Below are 24,874 nucleotides of genomic sequence, written 5' to 3' on the forward strand. Positions count from 1 at the left end.
AGAAAGGAAAACCCCCTGATTTTTCAAAAGGGATGACACTTTTGTCCTTAATTTTTAACTATTCCCTCAGAGGTTACTTGCATCATAATCTTATCACTGACATTACTGAGAGAAAAAAAAAATTGAACAAAAATGACAACTAAGGAGGAGCTGTGCAGTAGACAATCTACAGGAAAATACGACACATTACATGGCGTCAAAGATTTTATCAAAGGGAAAGGTTGTCACATAATCAAAGGATAAATGTTTTGATGATCACCTATTATCCTTTGTACCCATTATCTTAACTTGTAGTGTGACATATGCCTCTAATAGAGAGAGAATATTGTGTGAAAACCCAAAACATCAGAGAAGTGTGAAAGAGATTCAGTGATCACCAATTCTCTACATTTTAAGTGGGAGTCATTTGTCTGAAGCGAACTCACTGATTAGTGATCCCCCACTCAATACATTTTAAATGGATGTCATAATTGCTTGGGGAAAACACATTTAAAAAAAATTGTAATGCTCCAACAAAAAGCTCCTGGGCAGGGGGGGGGTGGCCTTATCCAGGTGTCTTAACAAAGAGCTTAATAGATAGGGGCTCATAGGAGAGAGGGTTTAACATAGAGGAAGGGCCTACAAGAGAGGCTTTTTTTAGGTCAGGGGGCTTATTACAGAGGTTGAGACTATTAGAAATTTGAACTTTCAAATGAAAGTTAGGGCAGGAGGGTAACCAGAACATTTCCAGTATGTTGTTATTGTAGAAAGGAAATCATCTTCCACTAAAGTAACCCACCACACCACACCCCATCATAATGTGAACAAAATGTAATTTGAGATGATGCCAAGAGGACAAACGATCTAAACAGAGTGAGTATTATACTTGTAAAACAGTTGTTTTATTTCTCTTGTTATGTACATGTAAGATTAGCTGTATATAATTATCCAATCCATTAATATATCCACTTAGTAGTCTTGATGTCACTTTCTTATAAATCTCTGCAGTTTGGGGAACAACTTCAAAGCATTCTTGGTCGTTTCTTCATAAACTGTCTGAACTGGAATGCCTTTAATTTGAGCAATTGCTTCACAGGATATTCTGATATTCTTGGGTTCATTTCTTGTCTAAAAAATAATAAATAAATAAATAAATAAATAAATAAATAAGGTACATCATGAAGAATTCCCTAAATAAAAGCTTACAAGAGGGAGTCACTTACAAGAAGTGGTTACTTAAAAGAAGTTCCACTTATAGTGATTTAACTTGGAAACTTCTGGAATTTTGATAAAGGTGTTCCCTTATGAGTGGTTGCAAAGGGAGGTTTGACTGTAGTTCACTTTCACAAGCGAATGGCTCAGAAAAAAAGGTCTACAAGGTGCACCTTTCACAGTTTGGTCACTATGTAGAGTCAAGGTTACTGATTTTGCATTTTACACACAAAAAAAGTCAATTTGAACAAACCATTCTTCAAGAGTTCAATTGCCAGGGCGTTGCCTGGGGGGGGGGGGGGGGAAGAGAGATACTGATGCTTTGAATTGATGGACACATAAGTACCATATAAACAGAAGTGTTGTTAGTAGACTGAGTATTGTACTGTAAACATTGTACTAGCAAATTTCAGTACTCCTTGTCAAAAAAAGACAAATGGTTTTGTGTATGTTTTATGAGAGAGAAGGCAGTAGAGCCACAGAAATGAGCAGAAGGGCTTCAATACAGCCATATTTTCTTTACTCCTGAATTCAGACTTTCGTCTTAATACCTGTTTTTCAGCTGCCAAGGCTGGGGAATCAGTTTCCAGAAGAAGATTTGAAAGGGGAACATTTTTCACAAGCTTCTCTTTCTACAAACACAAACACAAATAAAATTGCAAGGAAGATCCTCATTTAGCCACCTGTGCTTGGCAGTCACACAGCAATCTGTTATGATTTTATTACTCAGTGTATAGGTTTAAAATCATCATGACTTTCAAAAATGCATCTACGCTGTCAATGTTCCCTCATGGCTCTTTCTCCTTGCTTCCTCATGCATTAACCTTTTGATCCCCAAGAGTGACCAACATCTAATTTCTCCTTACAATATCACCTCTGAATCACGCATTAAGGTCATGAGAATAAAGGAAATGATCACCAAATGCAGAAGCTCTTGAACCCTTTGACCCTTAAGAGTGACCAGCATCTTATTTCTCCTTACAATATCACCTCTGAATCACACATTAATGTCACAAGAATAAAGGAAATGATCACCAACTAAAGCAGCTCTTGATCATTAAACTAATTCTCCTTGTCAGCACCTTAGGAAATATACAGAGAACAGTATGGAGAATATGCATACTGATGTTAGGGTATAAAGGGTAAAGCTTTATGATGTTGAACCCCAAAACCCATTGCCTGTAATTTCAGTTATTCTATACACAAGTGGTGAGGTCAGCAGCATGTTACAATGCAAAAAGTTTTTTTTTCCTTTGTCTTTCTTGGCAACTACAAATGACATTATATGAGTTTGCAAATGACAACTTTGACGACAGTTGAGCTTGAAGCTTTGATCTTACCTGAGGAGAGCGAACAATAGATGGTGGAATTGAAAAGTAGTAGCCTTGTTGAACTCCCTTCAGGGCATTGGAAGGTTTTCCATCAAAAGCATGAAGCAGGACATTTCTGGCCCCTTGTGAAGAGACAATAAAGCAAACATCACACTCCAAGATGTTACAAAATATTTTTTGGAATCCACTCTCACATCTGACAGGCCAACCAGATTCAAACTTGTTGGCAGAACTGAAAGAAGTACCTTAATTTAATTTTACCTTAAAAATTATTCTTACTAGAACATGTTTATTTGTCATGAGCCTATGGGACAAAAAAACTAAGTTGTGCATGAGAATTTGAACCTCAACTGGTTCTGATTTCACATGTGGATACTCTGTCAATTACTAAGAATTCATCGGCAAGCAAGTTCAAACTGAACTTCACATGTGACAAGTATATTGATAGGATCCAAAAGGTTGAAAGAATTCTGTGTGGATATTTGTTAGTAAGAATGTTTTGGTTAAAAACTGATATCATAGTTTTGATTACAAAATATAACTTCCTAATTAAGAAATGAGAGAAATCTCACACTATAATTTAAACCCTTTGACTCCCTGAGTGACCACTTGGTGATCATTCCAAACAATGTCGATACAATGTAAATCAGAATGGTGATGGGAAGAAAGTTAGATATCAGCAAAGGGAAATTGCATGATCTTATTTCACATTCTCAGAGCTGATACTATAATAGATGTACAACATACTTTAAGGAGAATAGATATTGTGATCTTGGGAGTGAGAGCATTAAGCTCTGAAAGGAAAATAAAGTACCATGTTGCTGCAGCATTTCAATCACATGTCTTCCTGCTGAGCGTGAATGCACATTTCTGCAAACAATAACAAAAAAATGATTCCTTACAATGTGTCATCAAATTCTCCCTGTACTTGTGCATGTAATAAACAAATCCTACCATCAATTTTGAATCCTATGCTTTTGTAAATCACTTGTATGATCAAAGATCAAATATCAATCCACTCTGCCCATTACCATTATCAATACCATGCAATAATTCTTTAAGGGTTGTAGCACAGAAGACTAGTGAGTGCCTCAAACTTGCCGATCTCACTGTGACCACCGGCTGGAAAATAAATCTCTCCAAAACGAAATGCGCGTAACATTTTCCTACAACAAGGTATGTTTGATTGTACTCATCACTACTTTTGATTAAATTATTTAAATGCATAGACTACCTGAAAGTAAACTGGATTGGACAAGGAAACCTCTGCTATAAAAAAAACTCAACCATTTAACTCCCAGAAGTGATCAACATGTAAGTTCTCCCTGAAATATCAATACATTATCCAGCAAAAAGGCACTGAGAATATTCAAACTTATTAGGTAAAAGTTGTTGCCTTGATCTAATTCAAAGTTTTTGTGACAAGTTAAAAAGGAAATGTGTAGCAGCTACAGAGGAGAATAATTATAACAGTTGTACCCACATACAAAGGAAGATTGAGTTCCAGAGCAAGCTTTATCTGCAAAAGAAAAGATAAAGACCAGTACTACCAATTGACCATAAACAGAGTACCATTTGAAGCCAATCATACCAAAGAGTATTATTATTCCCAGATTTCATCCAGTTTTGAAGGAAATGTTGGTAATAAGGAATAATGAAGATATCCACCAATTACCTGTCGACTGAACACTTCTCTTTGAATATCTTTATCCTCCTCTTTGCTTATAAAGCGCGGAGTAAAATCCAAGCCAACCTTCATAGATAATAATGATATACAATAATGATCATTAGACAAAGCAAAATAACTTAATTTCATGATGTCAAGGCATGACATATCACAAAAAGATCACAAAACCTCTGAAATTTGAATATGAACTCACAAGAAAGTGATTCTGTCTAAGCATAATTCTTAGGAATTTCTCTCTGGTGTTGATTTTTTCTAATAATATTAAGAGTGTGAGTAAAATGCATGAAGGTACAGTCCAAAACAAGAAATTCCTTGGTTCCCTTCAAACTTTACCAAAGTTTGGTAGAGCGTACTCTGCTATAAAGGTCAAACCCTTGTCACATTTCATAAAGTATGTTTAATAATAAATATTCTTAGTTTATAGCAATAATAAAAAAGAAAAACAATTTTGCAGGCCTGTTTTAGATTCAGATGTGGAGCTACATGTATCATTATACATATTCTCATGCTACCATACACTTTTCTTCTGCTATTCTTTATCTTGCCCAAATCAAAAGAGAATAATTACTTTCAAACCAAGAATACAATTTATTGTGAGTCACTACAACACTTACTGCAGAACACAATTCTTTCTAACCTCTCCAATTGCAACAAGCTTTGCATGATTCTCTCTGATAAATTCCTCAACGCCATCGAGATCCTGCCAAAAGAACAGATAATAAGGCTGAGATCATAGTTCTAATTACGTATTTGAGTACCTATAAAAATAACACTGATGTTTCCAAACATACTTCTAAGGTGGCACTGCGATCTGGGCAGAGACCCTGTACTGGGTGTACACCAAGACATGGTGCTATAAAGTCTGGATATCTGAAATTGAAAGATTCCAGAATTGTACAACTTTCATTTATATTAACAACTTCATTCCACAGTCAAACATCACTGCTCCATAGTATTAAAAAAATTTTATGCTACTTTTTAAACCCCTTAATACCCTAACATCAGTATTCATAATCTCCATACTGTTCTTTATGCACTTCCTGGAGTGCTGAAGGAGAATTTGTTTCACCCTTTTAATCCCAAGATCTCATTAATAATTCTCCTAACTGCACACCCTACAATTCTTACAATGTTAGTTCAGAGACTTTGGATGAATTAACAATCACCAAACTGATATTTTCCTTTATTCTTATCACTTATCTGCTCAATATTGTATTGATATTGTAAGGAGAAATTCTGTCTTGGTCACTCATAGGAGTTAAAGGTTAACAGTCAAGCGCTTCTTTAGTTGGTGATTACTTCCTTCACTCTCATGACCTTAATGCATGATTCAGAGGTGATATTGATAGGTGTGATATTGGAGCCAGCTCAAAAAGATTTCAAGTCAAGTCAAGTCATCTTTATTTAGGCAGTGTAACCCCATCAGCCATAGGCTGGTATCACAATATGAAAAGGGGATATTCCAACAGTCACTTTAAATTAGCAGAATCAATATGGTCACTGTTGGACTGGATGATAGCCTTTGAAAGTCTTACTTTCTAAATAGAAATTCCTGTAAACTCAATGGTTAATATCCATTCACAATTCATAGCACACAGTACATTTTTAACACACCTCTCATGAAGTTTGAGCATTCCGGTGAATTCTGTTTTAAACTCTGTTACACCAACTACAGCTCTTACTCCAGCCTAAAACAAAACACAGCTTTTAACTGACTAAAACAAAGTCTAAAACAGTAAAATGGTACAAAAATACAAAGCATTTCCAGTAAGTAAATGTATGTGGTACATAAAGAGGATTAAAAGCAGAGGTGGATATTTGCAAAATGGGCATGAGTTAGTCTGAGGACAGGGCACAATAGTAACAATTATAGTAGAACCTCTCCAAATGTTTCATAATGTATAGATTTAGCCAAGCCTAAAAGCGGAGCTTGCATTTTTTTTTTCCTGCACATCTCAAGGGCACAACACCTTGCCCCAGCCAGGACTAGAACCTGGGTTGTCCAACTTGGAGCCCAGTGCACTGACCACTGGACTACTGGACAAAGCCGTGGCATTGGCGTACCCATGGTACAGTTGACCATGCATGTTAAAAGTAGCACCTTGTATGGTTGTACATCCAAATTTTTTCGGCTTGATAGGTTATTACTATTTTGTATAATTATGGGGCTACGCTCTGCGAACTCCGCTATTAGAAGAAAATCACTTTTTAAAAACATTTTTGACTATCATCTTTACAGAATAGAGGTCTCTTGCGTTAGGAAAAAAAACTAGAAAAAAAGTAACTATCACCATGACCATGATAATGCCAATAACATTATTAATCAAAACTATAACAAATTTTCAAATGTAATTGGTTATCACCAGCCCAATTTGAGCACTAATAAGACAGTGTATGCATCATGTTTGTAATTAGACAGTTTAATAGGACAGTTGACATATCATGTCTGTGAAAGTGGACAGTGCACCCATCATCTGCATGCACTGTCAGTGCACATTTTGTTGAGTTGCCCGTTATTTTTTTTTTATGAAAACATATAAATGATGTCTAGTTTCTTTCTCAGATTTTGTCATAGTTTTGATTGATTGGTAACAGGACTTTGTGTAATCTAACTCTATCTGTAGTCATATTTGTGATCAACAAATTGGACTCCCACTTTGCAGTGGTTGGATTTTGTTAATCACTCATATGACTACAAACCAAATTGGACTCAACTTGGTCTATTACAATAATTAATAGATATAAATTCAAAGGTAAATTTATTTCATAGTGTCTTTACAACTACCAGTAAACTTTACTTCATAAACATACTGGAAAATAATCGACAAGGTGGTTGCCAAGCAAGAATAATAGTAATTTGGTACGTACAAATTTTTTTCAAAAAGACTTGAAGGGTTATGCTTTACGCTGATGGCATACCTGTTTTGCTTCGTCAATGACCACATCTACATCCTTCGATATAAAAAATAAACAACAACAACAACAATTTTTCGGACACAGCTTTTCAAAAATCAACTCACTGCCCACTCTTTACAACGTACACAATCTGAACAGCGTGACATACAAGTTAGCGTTACCAAAGCTTCACAAGAACGATTCGTTTAGCCTTCATGTGCCGTCAAAGCCACTGATTAAATCTAATCGAGCGTCCAATATCTTAAAGTCAATGAGTGGTGACTCTGGGGAAAGATTTCCCGGCACAGCCCCATACAATTGTAAATCAAAACCATAGTCCAAAGGGCAATCTATAATTTTCGCCTTTGTCTTCTTTATTCAAGATTTTTACGGATAATCAAGAATGATGCTGTGCGAAAATCTGTCAGCTATCCAAACATTTAATTGTATGTCTACGGTGGACGAAGTATAATCCACTTTGATATTGCACGTGGAGAAAAAGCATCCCTTTTAGTACCGAAAGCATATCCGAAAAAAGTATTTACATTACCTCACTAAATTCTTTCGCTGATATATGCGCGTGGCAGTCTACAAAACACACTTCCTTCGAGTTCAATTTTATTTCGAAAGCATCCGCCATCTTTACATAATCTGATTCCTGTCATGTACAGGTACATGAAGTGACTCACATCAAGTTAACACAACATGCTATAAAGTGCTCTCCAAGCCTCTATTTCTATCATCCATCAAATATTTTAGCTCGCGCGCGGATGGTCTAAACACAGCACGAGGCAGAATATTCCCCTGCTAAAACTGGGTGATATCCGAGAGTATCACCCGAGTGATATTCCCCGTACCCTATATTGTTCATAAAGTTTGTAACAGTGAACACTTAAAGAAAACACCTCACGCCGCATACAGTAAGCTCTTCATAAACATTTTTCACGCGCATTGCAAAATATTTGAAAGGGAACAAACACAATAGCCCCTATTTTACGCAAAAATATGCTGGTATGTTTGTCCTTGAACATTGCCTGTTACTCAAAGCTCATAGTTTTCCTCGAGCTTTGCTCTCGGAAAACTGCTCGCATCTTGGAAAAGATGATGTTCGCGGACAAATATTTCTACATATTTTCGCACCAAAAAGAGGCTATTGTTTTTATATGCACAGCTCTTAATAGTGCTTGAACTCATGTTTCACGGTGGGTCCAAAACGCAGGTGGGTCCAAAACGCAGGTGGGTCCAAATGCAGGTGGGTCACGTCAGGTCATGTGCCCACGAGTTGTAAAAAACAACTTGTACAGTCCACCGATTTTCCTCCCATTACCGGTCACTCCCAGTAATATCTAGGGCCCCCCAAAAATCCCTTACTCTGACAACTCTCCCACATTGTCGTATACCGTCACTCGCGCCGTTGTGGGCCATCAATCAATATGTTGTCAGTCGAATGTACCAAGTCCGGTTCGTGTAAACTGGTCGGTCAGTTTGACCGTGACCAATCAACTTACACGAACCGGACTATGTACATTTGACTGACAGCAACTAATCTCTTGACTCCGATGATGACTTCCGCTCAGGTTGTCGAGACGTCAGTCAATCCTTCTCAGGACTACACTAGTTCTGATTTCCCGAAAGTCCTGATGTCCTGAAGTTGAGGGAAACATCAGGACTTGAGGGAAAACAAAGCCAACTAGTTTCCCGAGGGACCATATATTAAGTGCTTTGTTATATATTTAGACTTTCCCTTAAACAATCATGTGCTGTTGTGTTCGGCGCGCGAGCAACAACTGCGCAATTGTATCCCTAGCCTAAGTGTAGCCGTACCCTCCCCAACCAAGGTAAAACGGAAGCGCCTCCATTTCACCTGGGGGGTGAAGGGTACGGCTACACGTAGGCTATTGTATCCCAGGCTTTAAATCCCGATCGGGAAACATTTGAATTTGATCAGGGGCAAGAGATTAAGAATCAACCAATCATAGTGCTCGCTCTGTTGAGTGAAAGTCTGGGCATAAAACAATAACACATATTAGCGTAGGGTTCAACCCATTCACTGTAAATTGTATTTATAACAAACTGAAGACGACAACACGAGACTCAAGTTTCAACAACATTTTACTACAACTTCCATGTACCTATCTATCACGAGGCATGTTAAATCCTTATATCGATATCATTATGAACGACTTTCTTTTTTTCTCTTTCTTTTCCCATGCGCCATCGCAGAACTCATTAGAAACCCCATCACTACGTGACAATAGATGTTCCCGACAACCTCTACTGTATTTACAAGACATTACAGATCATAAGCACCAACGTTTTAAAAACCGCGAACGGGTAGAGTGAATGTTACTATGAATGCTTTAAACTAGCTCATAACACGCCTACAACCCCCCCGCCCCCCAACAACGTCACCACCGACCCCACCCATTCCGTTGGACACATCGTGTCGTACAGAAGCCTTGTAGGAATAATTATAGTCGTGTTCCCTTTTTTATTGGTGATGAAAAACTACCTTCATTTAATACGGAACCAAAAAATATCAGTTGTTTAAAACAGAAAAATACGAATAAGGTAGCACAAAACAAAAAAGCAACAAAAATGCCTGCAAATCAAGATGACTGTCTCAGATTGAAATGACAAACATGGGGAATTCCAAGGTGCATAAGCTGTGATGTCTATTCCTTTCCTGAGTAACTTATCCGTATTTAACGGCCAAGCAGATTTTGCAACTCATTTTCTTGGCATTTTATCAAATAAAACTGACAGCTAAACAGATTTAAACAGATTTTTCCACAGCTTTGTTAAAAGAACTATCGCCCAAATTCCTCTCCACCCTTGTCAACCTGATTCCTTTTAAAGCTGAATTTCTTCATTTTGGTGTTTCCATCTTGCCATGCTTACATTTTAATATCTTACATCACTCTGAAGGTAAATTAGCACGTTCAACAAAAACGACTCAAAATTAAGCTCATAGCTCCCTTAACCCAATCACTCACAAAATGTGAAAAGCAATTCTCAGCAGTGCGTTGCTCACTTCTTACAAATGAGCTCTGAGTAAGGTGAAAAAGATTTCTGAATTGGTCTCACTCTTTTTCTCGTCAAGTGAAATTCCTCTTCTGTCACATGAGGGAGGAAGAGAGTTGATAAAAACCCTTACTGATCAGTAAACATTGTTTAAAAACATAGCATATAAAAAATTTCAGACTTGCCACCTGATAACAAATGGTTAACCAACTTAACTGAAAAAGCTTTACTAAGTTCACTAAAAAGAGGTGTTCCTTTGAGATCGTAACCCTCCAAAAGCTTTACTGTTTGCTAAAATTGGCCATACAGCCAAAAAGACACTTCTCATATAATAATGCTTGTCTGCTTGTCAGAAAGACTCGAATTACCACAAAGTATGGTTGATCTGAAATAAATATATCTTTAAAGAGAGAAGTAAAGAGATGGATTAATAAAGCTTTTACAGTTAGGTTGGTTTCAAGTACAGCTATCTTCAAAATAATAAGTCATCTACAAATGGTAAAATAATATCTTAACTTTTTGTTATTATTTTGCTAATAAAAATAATAAATAACAATTGTCACGTGTAACTCTCTCCAAGAGGAAACAGTTGCACAAGGACACAGTCACCAAACTGTGACAGGAAACTAACTTAGTGAATGCTCTAAAAAGTAACCCCCTCCCTTCTATTTGACAAAATAGTGGAGTCATTGCCATTTGTTTGGGCTATGTAGCATTTCAGCACAAACTATACTTAAATTCAAAGGCCTCTGAAGGCTCCAGTCAAAATATCACAGGTCAAAGAAATGCATTCTGAATACAATATTCATTAAATCTGAGCAACAATTCAGGTGAAAATTTAAGATTTTCACTTGAGTGTTTGGTGGGTTTTTATCAAGATCTATCTATCCAAATCCCCCTCCCCCCTCTCACTAGTCCCTTCTCAAATAAGCCTCTTCATTGGAAAAACTTGCACATCTAAAAGGACCCCCTCTCCAAAAACCCACCTCTCCGAAAGTTCCAGGATTTGATAAGCTCCCTCCCCACCCCTGACTTACTAAAGCATTTGCCATATTACAGGGGAGATGACATGCTGCAATTATAATTAGTTGTACATAAAATCCTTGATATGAATGGGGATAGTTTTTCACCAAACCATGCAAATGTCTGGGTTTTTCTTTTTTTCCAAATTTCACACTTAATTACAACCATTACAATTTCCTCAAATGTGATTGGTGCATTTGCTGCTTTATTTTTCACCAATCATTCTGTACAGTTGTGATCAGACAGTGTAATCAGACAGTTGGCTGTAATTGGACACCTGTAATTAGACAGTTAAAGCAGCCAATCACTGTAGGTCCACTCAGCTAAATCCACCAATCACAGAACTGATCACAATAACCATAGCAACAACCACTTATCCTGAAAAAAAAACCTGGGGAATTTCCAAAATAGAGCTATTTTACTCACTAGACATTGTCCCTCCCAGAGATGTCTGTCCTAAATGTATTTGTTTTTGTTGTTTTTTTTAAATTGTAATGGTTATGATTATTGACAACTGGACTTAGTGTTGTTCAATTCTGTCTGTAATCATGCTCGTGACTGACAAATCAGACGTCTGCTTCACAGTCATACCATTTTGTTAATCACTCATACGATTACAGACCAAATTGGACTTCACTACCTCCTACTACCATTATTAATTTTCTTGACCAAAAAGTGACCCTAAAATAAGAAACTTTGTGGGATTAACAAATAAAAGGTGCTTCTTAAGGTTGCTGAAACAAATTTCCTGTGTAGTTAAATATTTAGAGAAACTCATTTCAAGCTGTCAGTTTGCAGACCAGCCCACTACTATGAGAAATGATTTCTCAACTTGTAGCATTCTTCTTTCCACAAAGTAGTTTTCTGAGAAGTGAATTTTTCACAATTTTACTAATACCTGAATTCCATGTTATTATATACATTTTACCTTAAAACACATAACAACACATTTTTTAGTGTAACCGTAAATCAGTCACTGTAAGCGACTCTGAACCACTAAGAAGAGTTCTATTGTGCCACACCCAGATGGGAGGGGGGGGGAGGGGAGAGAAGGGGGGGGAAAGAGGAAGAGGGAAGACAAATGGACAAATTTTACCCCTCTGCTGCTGTGGCCAAGTATTCATCTGGACTATTATAGTCTGACAGTGCCTTCACAGTACATGAGTCATGAGGAAGCTCAGATTTCCGCCGTACAAACTTTTTGTTCCCTGGTTTCTTTGATGAAAATTCCTTGAAAAAAGAAAAATAGAAAGAAAAGAATAAGAAAACACTCTTCCACTAGATGACAAAATATTTAAAGTTCTGACATGCTGGCCATGTGGTAAGCACATAAGACTATGGTTAGGTAAGGTTGCATAAAAGTCCTAGCCCAACAACTGTGTTGGGTTTTTGAGCAAACACTTAATGCACCTCTCTCTTCCAAGGAGTGTAAATGGGTACCAGCAAACTATGAGAGAGAATCCTTGACTTTTTGCAATAAATAGCAAAATTTAATTTTAGACTTTTTAATAGCAGTGATAAAAATTATATAGTTTTCAAAGCATATTTCTCCTTTAGGGGATGAATTAAACTCCACAGGAAAATAGCAAACAGCCTACCGTTTTCGAGACTCCTTGAAGAACAACCACTCCATCTTCTACCCCTTCCATCTCACAACCCTGGTCCATAAGCTCCCTATCTCTCTCATCATCAACACCAGCTAGACGGGCAATCTTGACATACTGCAACAAAATAAAGATGTCACATCCTTAAGTATAAAAAAAAAACCTATTAAGCCCCAATACATATAATGGTCAGATTTTACTACAGTTCATCTGTGGACTGTAGAGCTGCATTTGTTTTGTGTGTGTATATATCAAGAGTTCTACCAGCTATAAAAAAATTGAAGATACACATGACAAAAGTGTACAAAAAAAACAAATTAAAAAATTGGTGTATATAGTGAATTGAAAGCCCACTGTTAGGCTTAAAGCTAATTTTAATTTTCATCAAGAACATTGTTCATCCCCATGACTGATTCTCAAAGATTTCCACAACTCCACCGATTAATAGGAATTAACAAAGTACTCGCAACAAGCCTTCAATGTTCACTGATTCCAAATTTAAGAATGCAGTGATTCTGTCCACTGTGACACTGAATGAGGTTGTAAACATTTTGCTATATCTAGCTTAACCCTTTAACTCCCATGAGTGACCAAGACAGAATTTCCCCTTACAATATCAATACAAAATCAACCAGTTAAGTGTCAAGAATAAAGAAAAATATCAATTTGGGAATTGGCTGATCCAATACTAAATTCTCTGAACTAACATTGTGAGAATTGTATGGTTGACAGTAAGGAGAATTATAATTTAATCTGAGTTAAAGGGTTAACTTTCAAAGCCAAAGTTCAAAGCCTTCAATTCATTTTAAAAAGTTTCTCAACATAATTATACTTACATCAGGGTTTTTCCGAGCTAGTTCATCAATTTTTAGCCACGCTTCCTCTCTCTTTTTGAGATCCTCTTTTTCCCTGAGAGTGATAACCAGAAACCCTATTAAGTACTTATTAACTGAAACGTCACAAATTAACTTTTTGACTCCTAAGAATGACTAACATCTAATTTCTCCATAAAATATCACCCCTGAGTCATACATTCAGGTCACAAGAATAAAGGAAATGATCACCACCTAAAGAAGCTATTGATGGTTCAATAAATTCTCCCTGTGAGTACCTTAGGAAATGCATAGATAACAGTAAGGGGGATATCTATACTGATGTTGGAGCATAAAAAGTTAATTCTCACTTCCAAGGAAAGAGCATATTTGGCTCAAATACCATCATAATAAATTTATTTGGTCTAGTTCATTCTAAGCAGTTTGTGCTGACAAACTACATAAGAGTTAAATGCTTAACACATTGATCCATTGTGTTCAAGTCAAAATAACTATAAATACAATTTGTAATTTTTAAATGGTTAAATGTTTACTTCTGCAAATAGCCATACCTCTGTCTTTCTTGTTTATATTTTTGTGTACATTCATCAAAGAGCTTTTGATTCATCTCCATAAAGAGCTTTAAAGCATTGTATATGAGACCATGTATTGTCCTGGAGAAGTAAGTTATGAGTTTTAGGGGTTTGTTTAGATGGGAGGAAAGGAGGGGATTACTATAATGAAAAGCAGTGACAACTCCTGGATGACAGCCCTAATTAGTTCACATGCTTGCCACAGTCATAGATTTTTTTAAATTTCCAACCTTTTCTCCAACAAATGTAAAATTTCCCTGATCAACTGAATTAACAATTTCACAAATACATCATTATAATGGGCTTCAACCTCCCCTCACAATCATCCTCATCCACCCATGAATTAACACTTTCAGCAGATCACACACAGATTACATGAGATCATAATTCCTTAAAGTAACATGACAAAAGTATTAATTTTCTTGGAAACCACACATCAGCTTTTCATTCAATTTCATTACAGTTTGCACTCACTTCTTCACCAAAAAAATCCTTACTCTTCTTCTACATGATGCTTGCTTATGGAAGACATCTTAAGAAGTTAAACCATGGGTTTCCAGGTTAACATAAATTTTAGTTGAAAAACAAAAAATTGCACTTACTTGTTCCAGTGGTTCTTTGAGTGTTTGTAGAGAGAAGGAAACATGATGGGCACTATGACACCAGCATTATCACTCATCAAGCTCATCACATACTCGTTATTCCAGTAATACAATGCACGCTCAGCAACCTGCACATCAAAACAAGAAGAGTGATAAACTGTAATTTCAATTACGGAAAATGATTCAGAAGTCACAATGTCTAACTAACACCTGATAATCTTTACATTGGCAAGTAAGTCATAGGCCAAAGACAAGTAAGCCATAGGCCAAAGACAAGTAAGCCATAGGCCAAAGACAAGTAAGCCACATAGGCCAAAGACAAGTAAGCCATAGGCCAAAGACAAGCAAGCCATAGGCCAAAGACAAGCAAGCCATAGGCCAAAGACAAGTAAGCCATAGGCCAAAGACAAGTAAGTCATAGGCCAAAGACAAGTAAGTCATAGGCCAAAGACAAGTAAGCCATAGGCCAAAGACAAGTAAGTCATAGGCCAAAGACAAGTAAGTCATAGGCCAAAGACAAGTAAGTCATAGGCCAAAGACAAGTAAGCCATAGGCCAAAGACAAGCCATAGGCCAAAGACAAGTAAGCCATAGGCCAAAGTAACCTTCCATTAAAATATGCAAACAACTCAATTTCAGAAAGACAACCCGAAAAAGAAATTGATAACTGAAATATCCAGATTCTGAACAGGACCATTCTGTTTAAGTATGGAATTTTGATCTACCCTCCTTAAAACAACTAAAACCTTGTTTATACAATAAATAAACTGAATTCTTTCATCACACTGTCTCCCTTGGATAATCATGACTTTCACAGTTAAAACACTGATTGGGGGTCTCTTTTTGTATTTCTACACCTGTCGTGGTTAATTGCCTTGTTGTTGACATACTCTTTCACACAACACAGTGGGAGAAAAAAAAAAATCATTGTTGGATACATCTGTGTTTGTTTGAACAGAATATCTTATCTAGAGAAAGACACAGCTGCGTTCTGACAAGGCAAAGCAGAAAATGCTGACAAAATGTTAAAATAAACAAAAGCAAGTCCCTACACTTACTTGAAAGTGTGGGCTTGAGATACACTTTGCCAGTTGGCGGAAGAGAGGTTCAAGGATTTTGGCAAATTCTGATGGCTCAATGACGTCAAGAATTTCTTCAAGTTCATTAAGAAACATAACCTAAAAAAAAAAAACAATATTTAACTTCACCTATTAAGATTTGTTAACATATCTGCAATTTTAGCCCCTTTATACTCCACATTACAATTATGTCTGATAACTTCCACCTTATTTATGGCCTATTATTGAAGATCATTTTTGTACATAAGAGGCATTACAATTTGGGTTTGTTATCATTAGACTTTTTCAACTCATCAATCACATCCCTTTGTTTTATTTGGGGATAGTAGCATGTATTTTTAATAAGCTTTCTTCCCACAACCTTTCTTAATCCTTTTACTCTCAAGATCTCATTGAAAAATCTCTTTACTGTCTGCTAAACAATTCTCATGATGTTAGTTCAGACAATTTAGTGTTGGATTGACTAATAATACCCTAATTGATAGTTATCTTAATTCTTGTCACCTCTCAACTTAATATTATAGGAAGAAATTCTGTCTTGGAAACTGATAGAAGTTAAAGGTTAACCCTTTACACCCTAACATCAGTCTGCATATTCTCCAGACCATTCTTTATACATTATACAGGTTCCTTCCCTGTTGACCATTTCCTTTATTCTCATGACCTTCATGTGATTCAGGAGTGATATTGTAGGGAGAAATTAGATGCTAGTCACTCTTAGGGGTTTTAAAGGGTTAACCATTTAACTCCTAAGAGTGTATCAGACCAGTATGATGAACCCCCACCCCACCTTACTCCTTCACCCTTTCACCTCTACTCTATTGCACCCCCACCCTACTCCCCTGCCTCTTAAGACATGCCTGCTGCTATTCACTATAAACTAACTTACCTCTTTTGGACTGTGAACCTTTGGCCAGAACTTCATAAGCGACACAATCACCTAAATATAACATGTATGTAGACAAGGTTAACATAAAAAAAACATCATAACAAATGATTCTATCACTTTCACTTTTTGATGACTGTTCCATTAACATCAATTTTCAGTTTTTTTCTTGTATTGAGAGAATTTTCATCATCCAGGAGGGCTGAATAATGCATCATTCTTTTAATTATAAATGGATATGCTGAGCCAAGGTGGAATACGTACACTGAGTGTGGTGAGTTTTCTAAGCTAACCAACAAGAAAAATGAAAGAACACCAATGCAATAGCCAATTACCTATGAAACTCAACTGACCATTGCTCCAACAACACCAATAAACAGTTTCAAATAGAATAATATTTACCGGTTCAGTGAGTGTGGGATCCTTTTCCAAAAATTGTACAATGCAGTAAGCCAACTGAGAAGAAAAGAATAGCAAACGATGAGGAAAGTGAGCTTTTTCTCTAGCAGCCCCTTATGATTTCAGGTCACCAGGTGTTGACTTAAGAAAAGTTTGAGCTTGGAGCCCTGAAGTGTACTCATCCTAAACATTTGAAGTATCAATTCAGAGTGATGAAATTAAGAGTCAATCCCTGGCTAAAGATATTAAAAAAAAACTACAATCTTACCTGTGGATGGTACATACTGAGTGCTTTGACCTTGTGGAGAGGCATAAGAACTTTCATAAGGAAATACTTATGTTCCTCTTTGAGTGGAACTGCAAAGCCATTGATGATGCTGGGTAAATAATTTAAAACAGTAAGTCAGTCTAGGATATCCCAACAACTTCAATACATGGTAAAGAATTTGTATAGCAATTGATTGTTCCAATAATCTTGCAGGTATTCAACACTGATCCAAAGGGCCCCTTAAAAAGTGTTTATTCAAATTGTAGCTAGTCAGAAAAGATAGAAAGATCTCCTACCTCCCTAAAATTTCCAGCAACTCTGCAATCCCATTGTGATGTTCAGTTTCATATATAAATCTAAAGGGTTAAACAAGCAACACATGACATCATGTCAGACAAAAGTGTAGTTTCAAAATATGCCCATTCCAAGCAGAAGAAATTTAACAGGAAGGGTGTCTCCTAATCAAAAATGTTCTACTTTCAGTAGCATGTGGCTGCTAGAAGTGTTGCTATACCCCCTGTATAAGATGTCATTTTAAGAAGGATCCGTTGACACTTTGCTGATAGCCCCTTTTTGGGAGGGGGAAAAAGGAGGCACTGGAAGGGTTTAGTACCAAGCCAACAAACACAACACAACAAAATGACCTGGGCAAGGTTTTAACTCCGACCATTTGATCTAGAGTTCCCCACACAAATCACTAGGCCAACATAACTACTTCAAACTCTTAGGAAGTGCCCTTCAGGGATTTCAAAATGTTTTGAAGTAAACATCACACTCTGCAAAAGTAGGTGACTGTGAAAAGTTTATTAACCCTTCAACTCCCAGATCAAATTTGTAACTCTCCTTACTGTCAACCATACAATTCTTATAATGTTAATTCAGAGAATTTTAGTGTTCGATCAACTAATTATTGGAAAAGTGTCAATTACCAAATTGATATTTTTCTTTATTCTCTTCACTTATCTGGTTGATATTGTATTGATATTGTGAGGAGAAATTCTGTCTTGGTCACTTGTGGGAGTTAAAGGGTTAAGGACTAAAAGGTAATTATTTTGTCCAGAGTAAATAGTGACATGTTATCAAGTAGCCAGCAGAACTCCAGCAATTGCTGATGTGTCCTGCAACATGGACATTTTGCTGATGCCAGACACCGAAAAGTCAAGGCCCACCTCCCGAAAAAGTCCTGAGTACCAGTATCCTTGCTATCCAAAGCTATACACCAAGACCTCAACTTACCGGTAAAATATATTATTTATATGTTTTCTGATATATGCTCTGAGTCCAAGGAACTTGCCATATATTCTGTGGAGAACTGTCTTAAGGAAATCTCGTTCCCTTGGATCTTCACTATCAAAAAGATCAAGCAGCTAAAAACAAACAGGAAAAAAAAAATTCAATTTTTTGTTAGTGAGAAAAAAACCCTTAAATGGTTGTGCTTGCAATGTTGTTGTCTTTCACACCAGTGAACTCTTTTTGTGGAGTGGGAAATACGGTTGTTTACCAAAGATCTGCCACAAATAAAACTCTATGTTGACTATGACTCTCTTGACTATGTGTCAGTCAAGCGACAGCTAAAGTAAAATTAATACCCTCAAACAAATTGTCAAATCTCTGTAAATTAACAGATTCATTTCTGTGCTTTTATTAATTGAGACCTGCACTACCTATTTTATAATGATCAAAATATTTTTCCTTTGAACAAATACCATTACCTGCATAACAAATTTTTGATCAATAAATTTCTTGGCCAATGCTGGCTGAAAATCCTGAGACTCCAGAAACCTCAGGAATAATTCATACACAATCTGAAAGACAAAAAAACAGGGAGAAATCCTTATTGACTCACATCCTTCTTTTCACTACATCTTAAAAATGAAATAATTCAAAACTGGTTAACGTTATGATTGTAATATTAACCTTGTAGCCTGCTGAGAATTTTTACCAGTGCCTTTAACTCCTAGAAGTTGCACTTAGGGCACCAATTTCAAATTTGGGCAAAGATGGCAGTGCCTTGGTGAGGGGTTAGGGTTATACAAGGGGAGGAGCTGATTACACTTCTCCCAAATCATGGCCAGATAAATTCTCATTCAAACATTAAGGTCACAAGAATAAAGGAAATGATCACCAACTAAAAAGGCTCTTGATTGTTCAAAAAATTATCCTTGTTAGCACCTTAAGAAGAATTGGAGAATATGCATACTGATGGTAAGGTGTACAGAAACAATCAATTCCACACTTCACTTGGTTGGCACACATAATTATTCATTTCTTAACAAGGGGATAGAATGGGGTACTTTTTACAATTTTGGTTGTAGGGGGTAGTGCTCATTTGAAGAGAAGAGTGAGTCGCAGCAAGAAAATGATTTTAGTATAAGCAGCACTTTTCAATCTTTGAACTTACTTGAAGATGTGGCCAGGCAGCTTCTAAGCTTGGTTCATCTTCTTCAGGATCAAACTCTGCTCCATTTGGATTTGATGGGGGTGGAAGAGTCCTGAATGTGTTGACAGCAAACTGCAAAAGCCAGCAAACATTCATTCATTAAATGGAATAAGAGAGATGGCAAGTTTTGAGCTTGGTAAAGAGATTGAGAAAGATGTTTTTCATCTTGTCATGAGCTCCCTTCAGTTTGCTTTCATGAAAGACATGAAAGATACATATCAACTTGTTTTTCAACAGCTGTGAAGGTTGAAATTAGAAGATCCTCGCAGCCAAGAACACTACTGAAACGAGTAGTTGTAAGTAGGACCTGAAAAAAAATTTCAGGCCCGTACGGGATTTGAACCCATGACCTCTGCGATACCGGTGCAGCGCTCTACCAATTGAGCTAACAAGCCAACTGGGAGCTGGTCAATGAATTGGGTACAAATAGAAATCCGAGTGAATGAAGATTTTAGATATATGAAAATTCACATATTTGCTGTGAAGGTGTTTACTGCACAAAAGTTAACTAGCACTGAATCTCTTTGAAACCTGGCCAGGAGCCTACATGTAATTGGATCTGCTATATGCTATATAAATTAAAGGCTTTCCGGTAGACTTCCCACCACAATAATTGCAACAGCTAACCACAAGTTTCTTATCTGCTGTTTTCATGAGGTAACATTGAACTACTACAAAAATTATTCTCTAAAATTAACTCATTGAGCTAAAAAGAAAGCCACTAAAGACAAATTTAAAAAGGAATGAAAATTTAACTTTTTAACTCATTTTAAGTAGAAATTTTACCAAAAACCCACCACTTGATGAAAAAACCCAGTTTTTCCAGTGTACTTCCAGACACACTCATGTAAACTATTACATCAATCAATAAACATAAATTCTGCATCTTTACCATACGAGTTACTTCAGGATAAATTGGTTCTGTGATCACATTTTTGTTGTGAGTGATAAAATCAACAATCTCATTAAGTGCCCCTCTCTTGACTTCCTTGAATTTGAGGTCACTTAGCGGATCCATCACAAAGTCGAACAAAATGCAACACTGCTGAAGTTTTTGAACAAAGAGTTGTTCTCTTTCATTTGGTGCTGTATCTGCAAAAAAAAAAGAAAAGTCAATGAGTAAAACTAGTGCCAAATGCTACAAACTTCAATAGCATAAAATATTGACAATTAGCATAAAAATGCACAGGTAAATAACACTTTTTGTGCACACTGGTTTGGAAGTAATGCCAAAACTGCTTGTTAACAATTTCATTTTCAACCAATTTTTGGTATATTGACAGATGAACCAATTTTTTGGACCGACTAATTTTCAAGCATACAATTTTCAGAATTTCAACAAAAAGCTATACTTTCTGGCCATGAATTATAGTAAATAACTATTCAAGCATGGTAAATATGCTACATGTACTATTCATAGTTTTTCAGGAAGTAAGCAATTGTCTGGTAAACCGCACACACTTATAATAAAAATCTTTTTTTTCCCCTGCATAAGTTGTGACTGTTATGTTGAAATAAAAATTGGTTTATACTTTTAGCAATCATTTATCAAGATATGAATGCACTTGGGAATTTTGGAGAGTACTCAGGAGCCTAGAGTTGCCCTTAGCTTTGCCTTGAGCAACTTATATACTTCTCTCGTGCTCTCTAAACTACCTGCATGCATCTGTATCCCACACAGTAGGCATGAACCAATTGTAAGTTACAAACTAAAACAATTTCAAGAGTCTATGAAAAATGGGAGAGACATAAGATAATCCTAATCTAACCAGTTAGAAATTAATTTCCTGTGCAAAGAAAAAAAATCATTCTTAAATGCCCTTTTCTCATAAGATCAAATAAATATATACCACACAGCTGAAAAGTGCTTTTAGCATACAATGATTGGCTGATTTGAAAGTGACTAGCAACTACAATTCACCTCAAAGCAGCTAAAGAGACAAAATCCTGCATCAAAAATTTAAATTTCAACCATTTCTTGTTATATACAGTGGTGAATTTTTACCTTGCTGCTTGATAGCTTAGTAAATATGCACCATTATTCACCACTACACGTTCCTAGAACTTAAGCTTTTCATGGAAATCAAAAATTTGTTTCCATTAACCATTTTCTAAACGCGGACAATAGTCTCCCTTTAAACACATTGAGTTGATTTGTTAAGAAGCTATTCACTGAGGAAGAGGCATACCAGAGAGTGGAAATATTACCAAACAACACCTTACTCGTTTCATTTCACAGGGGTACAAGGAACAAAACTGCTAACAACTATTTAACTTCCTAAAATACCAAAATTTGTAAGAATTAAACTAGTTACAGAAAATTCACACAATGTATAAGTTTCCTGAAACAAGAGTGCCAGAAAGAAATCACTTGTTTCTTTTCCCCAGGATTATGTCAGTTGCAATTTAATGCTCAAATCACCAAACAGCAGATTTAAGATCTACTGTTAGTTAAAGTTAACCCTAGTAGAAGGAGTTTCCCTCTCCTCCAACAATGCCAGCCATATAACTCCATTACTCGACAAACACATTTCTTGGCAGGTGTTCAGACCATGTAAAATTGTCTGCTAACATAGCATGAACACATCACAAAAAATTTGACCTTATTAAATTACACTTTCAAGAAAAATCAATGGGTACATCTGCGCCAAAAAAAAAAAAGGTACAGATGGAGGTAAAATTTCCAAACAGCCCCCCCGCTTCATTATGCACAAACTTCTTGCATAAAGAAAACAATGGCGAAAGCAATCAATTGCGTTTAAGTTTCAGAACAGTATGGGGCTCTACGGAAATCTTACCATATTTGTCAACTACGTAAATTAGAGAGTAAGTAACACATTTGGCTTGAAGCAATATCTGTTTCTCTAGAAAGCCGGAAGATTTTACAAAGGAAACAAATCACGAGATTCGTATGGCTTTTTGATTTTAATATCTAACAAGATCAAATTGATTAATTGAAGTTCCTGCGGAGTTGGCTTGAAATATTTACTTTATCGACACATCAGCTAATCAGGTTCTGAAGTCAGAAGATACTCGCTGATATCGCAGTTCTAAACAAAACTTCGTCTAGCAGGCTTTTAATGAAATTCTCATTTGAATTATTGCTTCAAAACAAGAGTAACGGTAAAAAACATTTACCGTCACAAAAAGGATAAACTTGTAAACAAAGCAAAACCGATGATAATTCAGAGCAACTTGTCACAGACGTCCCTCGATGTGTACGTTCATGAATGTTGGTAAACGAGTAATTTAAAACAAAACTGTTGGACCACAACAGTGAAAAGGACAAACGTCAACAGCGGTGACTCAAATACCATTTTTGCTGTAGCACAGTACTTTTCGAATACCTACAGACATAATAAAAGCGCGAACTAGACAAGATATTCTCGAATAGCGTTGTCCGAACTTACCCTTCAGGGGAGGCAATTTCATTATCTCCCGATTGTCGCTCACGTTGAAAGACGAAGAACTCTGTCTCTTTTCCTTCCTCATAATCGATGGGCCATTTGCATATTGTCTAAGTTTCACTGCTTGACTGGGAGGATGAGTAGCGGCTTGAGACTTCGCTTTTGCCTACAGAGTTAAAGAAATATCGCACAAGAAAAAAAAAAAAAAAGCTTAAAATAAGCAAGACCCGTTGACACCCATCCCAGCTAACAATATCTTCATCTATAATACGACACATCAAAACAACAATGAATTTCTGGTGTGAAATGTTAGATTTTCACCTTACCTCATCGCTTAAACCGTCGCCGTTTTCTTTATTCGCTTGCTTCGCACTCCCCCCGGCCTTTGAAGCCTGCTATTTGACCAAGAGAAATAAAGTCAGTCCATAGAGCCAGAGATCTGTCATAATTGCTAAACCCGTCACGTCCATATCTTAGCTTCATACCGTTGAAATTTACCGACCACAGAGCTTCCAAAACATTACCTTCTCTTTCTTTCCTTTATTTGGCATTCTCTTGATCCATTTAGCTAGTGTACACGGTCAACATAGGTGAGATAAACAGAGATTTTGCACCAACGACGTCGAGAACCCGCGAGTATCAATATTATGCACCTCTCTTGCAGAGCAGTAGCAAACTGTTCAATAATTGGTTGATATTTTCTAAAGCATGCTATAAATCACGTGGTCTCTTCTTTGATGAAAGCGCGGGAACATTTTTGTTGATTGAATTTTTCCTATACTAAAAATAACTTCGGCGGTCTAAAAAAATCCTCTAAGAAGGTCTGAGTAAGATTTATGGTAAATCTCTTTAAGGAAAACTACACCAAAAGCACACAATTTACGAAGAAGTTAACGTTGTTCAGGAAGGATCTGAAAATTGGATGTGCAGCTTCTAGAGATGCCACTGAAGAAAATTCTTGAAGTATTTTAAAATTAGGTGCAAAGTTAGACAGCGAAGTAATAATTACCTTACACGAGCCGAATCGAATTCAATGGACTCATTCAGTCAGGCTTATCTCAGGGTGATTCAAAATCGTTTTGTTGATTTCAAACACCCATTCTTCGACAGATCCATATTTTCACATTGTTTCGTTTATTGCATTGGATACTGAATAGAAAAAGAAATCTTTGATTGTATGTCAACAAGTTGAGATAATTTTTTACCTACCAGTCTAAACTACAACATCATATCCTCTCTGTTCTAAATGTATGTGCGTATGACTCAAAGACGAGTTTGAAGACCTCCGCTTTTCATTCATCAAGATTCAAATTTCTCAAAGGTATTCAAATATTTACAAAGTTACTCTCAAGGACGATCAGTAATTTCCAGCCCATCCTTGCCCTACAAATAGCGCCGAAAGCGCCGCACATATCTTGGAAACTGACCTTAACCTAGGAAAGAAAAACAAGAGTAGTAAAGCTTGTATCTAAGGAAAACTGTTGGAAACTGATAAAGTTGCTTCATTCCAAGGGCAACAGGTTCATCAGTTGATGTTCTTTTCGTTGTCACGTAATTTCGTTGTCACGGAATTTTCAGATTAGGTTTGCTACAAATATTTGTTATTCAGAATGAAATAATCTGTGGGTGTTGTG

General features: G+C 36.5%; 2 protein-coding genes across 2 annotated transcripts; both read right to left on the reverse strand.

The window, feature by feature from the left end:
- Positions 1 to 854: 854 nt before the first annotated feature.
- LOC131780959 (putative deoxyribonuclease TATDN3) lies at positions 855 to 7,759 on the reverse strand. Its single transcript, XM_059097594.2, has 11 exons — positions 7,655 to 7,759; positions 7,129 to 7,161; positions 5,824 to 5,897; positions 5,001 to 5,079; positions 4,847 to 4,909; positions 4,198 to 4,275; positions 4,010 to 4,041; positions 3,337 to 3,392; positions 2,532 to 2,644; positions 1,743 to 1,823; positions 855 to 1,107 (listed from the first exon to the last, which is right to left on the reverse strand). The coding sequence occupies exons 1-11, from the start codon at positions 7,742 to 7,744 to the stop codon at positions 964 to 966; spliced, it is 843 nt and encodes a 280-aa protein (XP_058953577.2). The 5' UTR covers positions 7,745 to 7,759; the 3' UTR covers positions 855 to 963.
- A 1,439-nt stretch (positions 7,760 to 9,198) lies between these two features.
- On the reverse strand, positions 9,199 to 23,926 carry LOC131780779 (serine/threonine-protein phosphatase 2A 56 kDa regulatory subunit gamma isoform). The gene is made up of 17 exons (XM_059097377.2): positions 23,765 to 23,926; positions 23,567 to 23,635; positions 23,244 to 23,406; positions 20,726 to 20,925; positions 19,795 to 19,905; positions 19,106 to 19,198; positions 18,630 to 18,760; positions 17,690 to 17,749; positions 17,394 to 17,502; positions 17,129 to 17,182; positions 16,730 to 16,780; positions 15,820 to 15,939; positions 14,763 to 14,890; positions 14,140 to 14,241; positions 13,592 to 13,664; positions 12,750 to 12,872; positions 9,199 to 12,381 (listed from the first exon to the last, which is right to left on the reverse strand). The coding sequence occupies exons 1-17, from the start codon at positions 23,789 to 23,791 to the stop codon at positions 12,244 to 12,246; spliced, it is 1,752 nt and encodes a 583-aa protein (XP_058953360.1). The 5' UTR covers positions 23,792 to 23,926; the 3' UTR covers positions 9,199 to 12,243.
- Between the last annotated feature and the right edge of the window lie 948 nt (positions 23,927 to 24,874).

The sequence above is a fragment of the Pocillopora verrucosa genome, chromosome 7, assembly GCF_036669915.1.
Source record: "Pocillopora verrucosa isolate sample1 chromosome 7, ASM3666991v2, whole genome shotgun sequence".
NCBI lineage: Eukaryota > Metazoa > Cnidaria > Anthozoa > Scleractinia > Pocilloporidae > Pocillopora > Pocillopora verrucosa.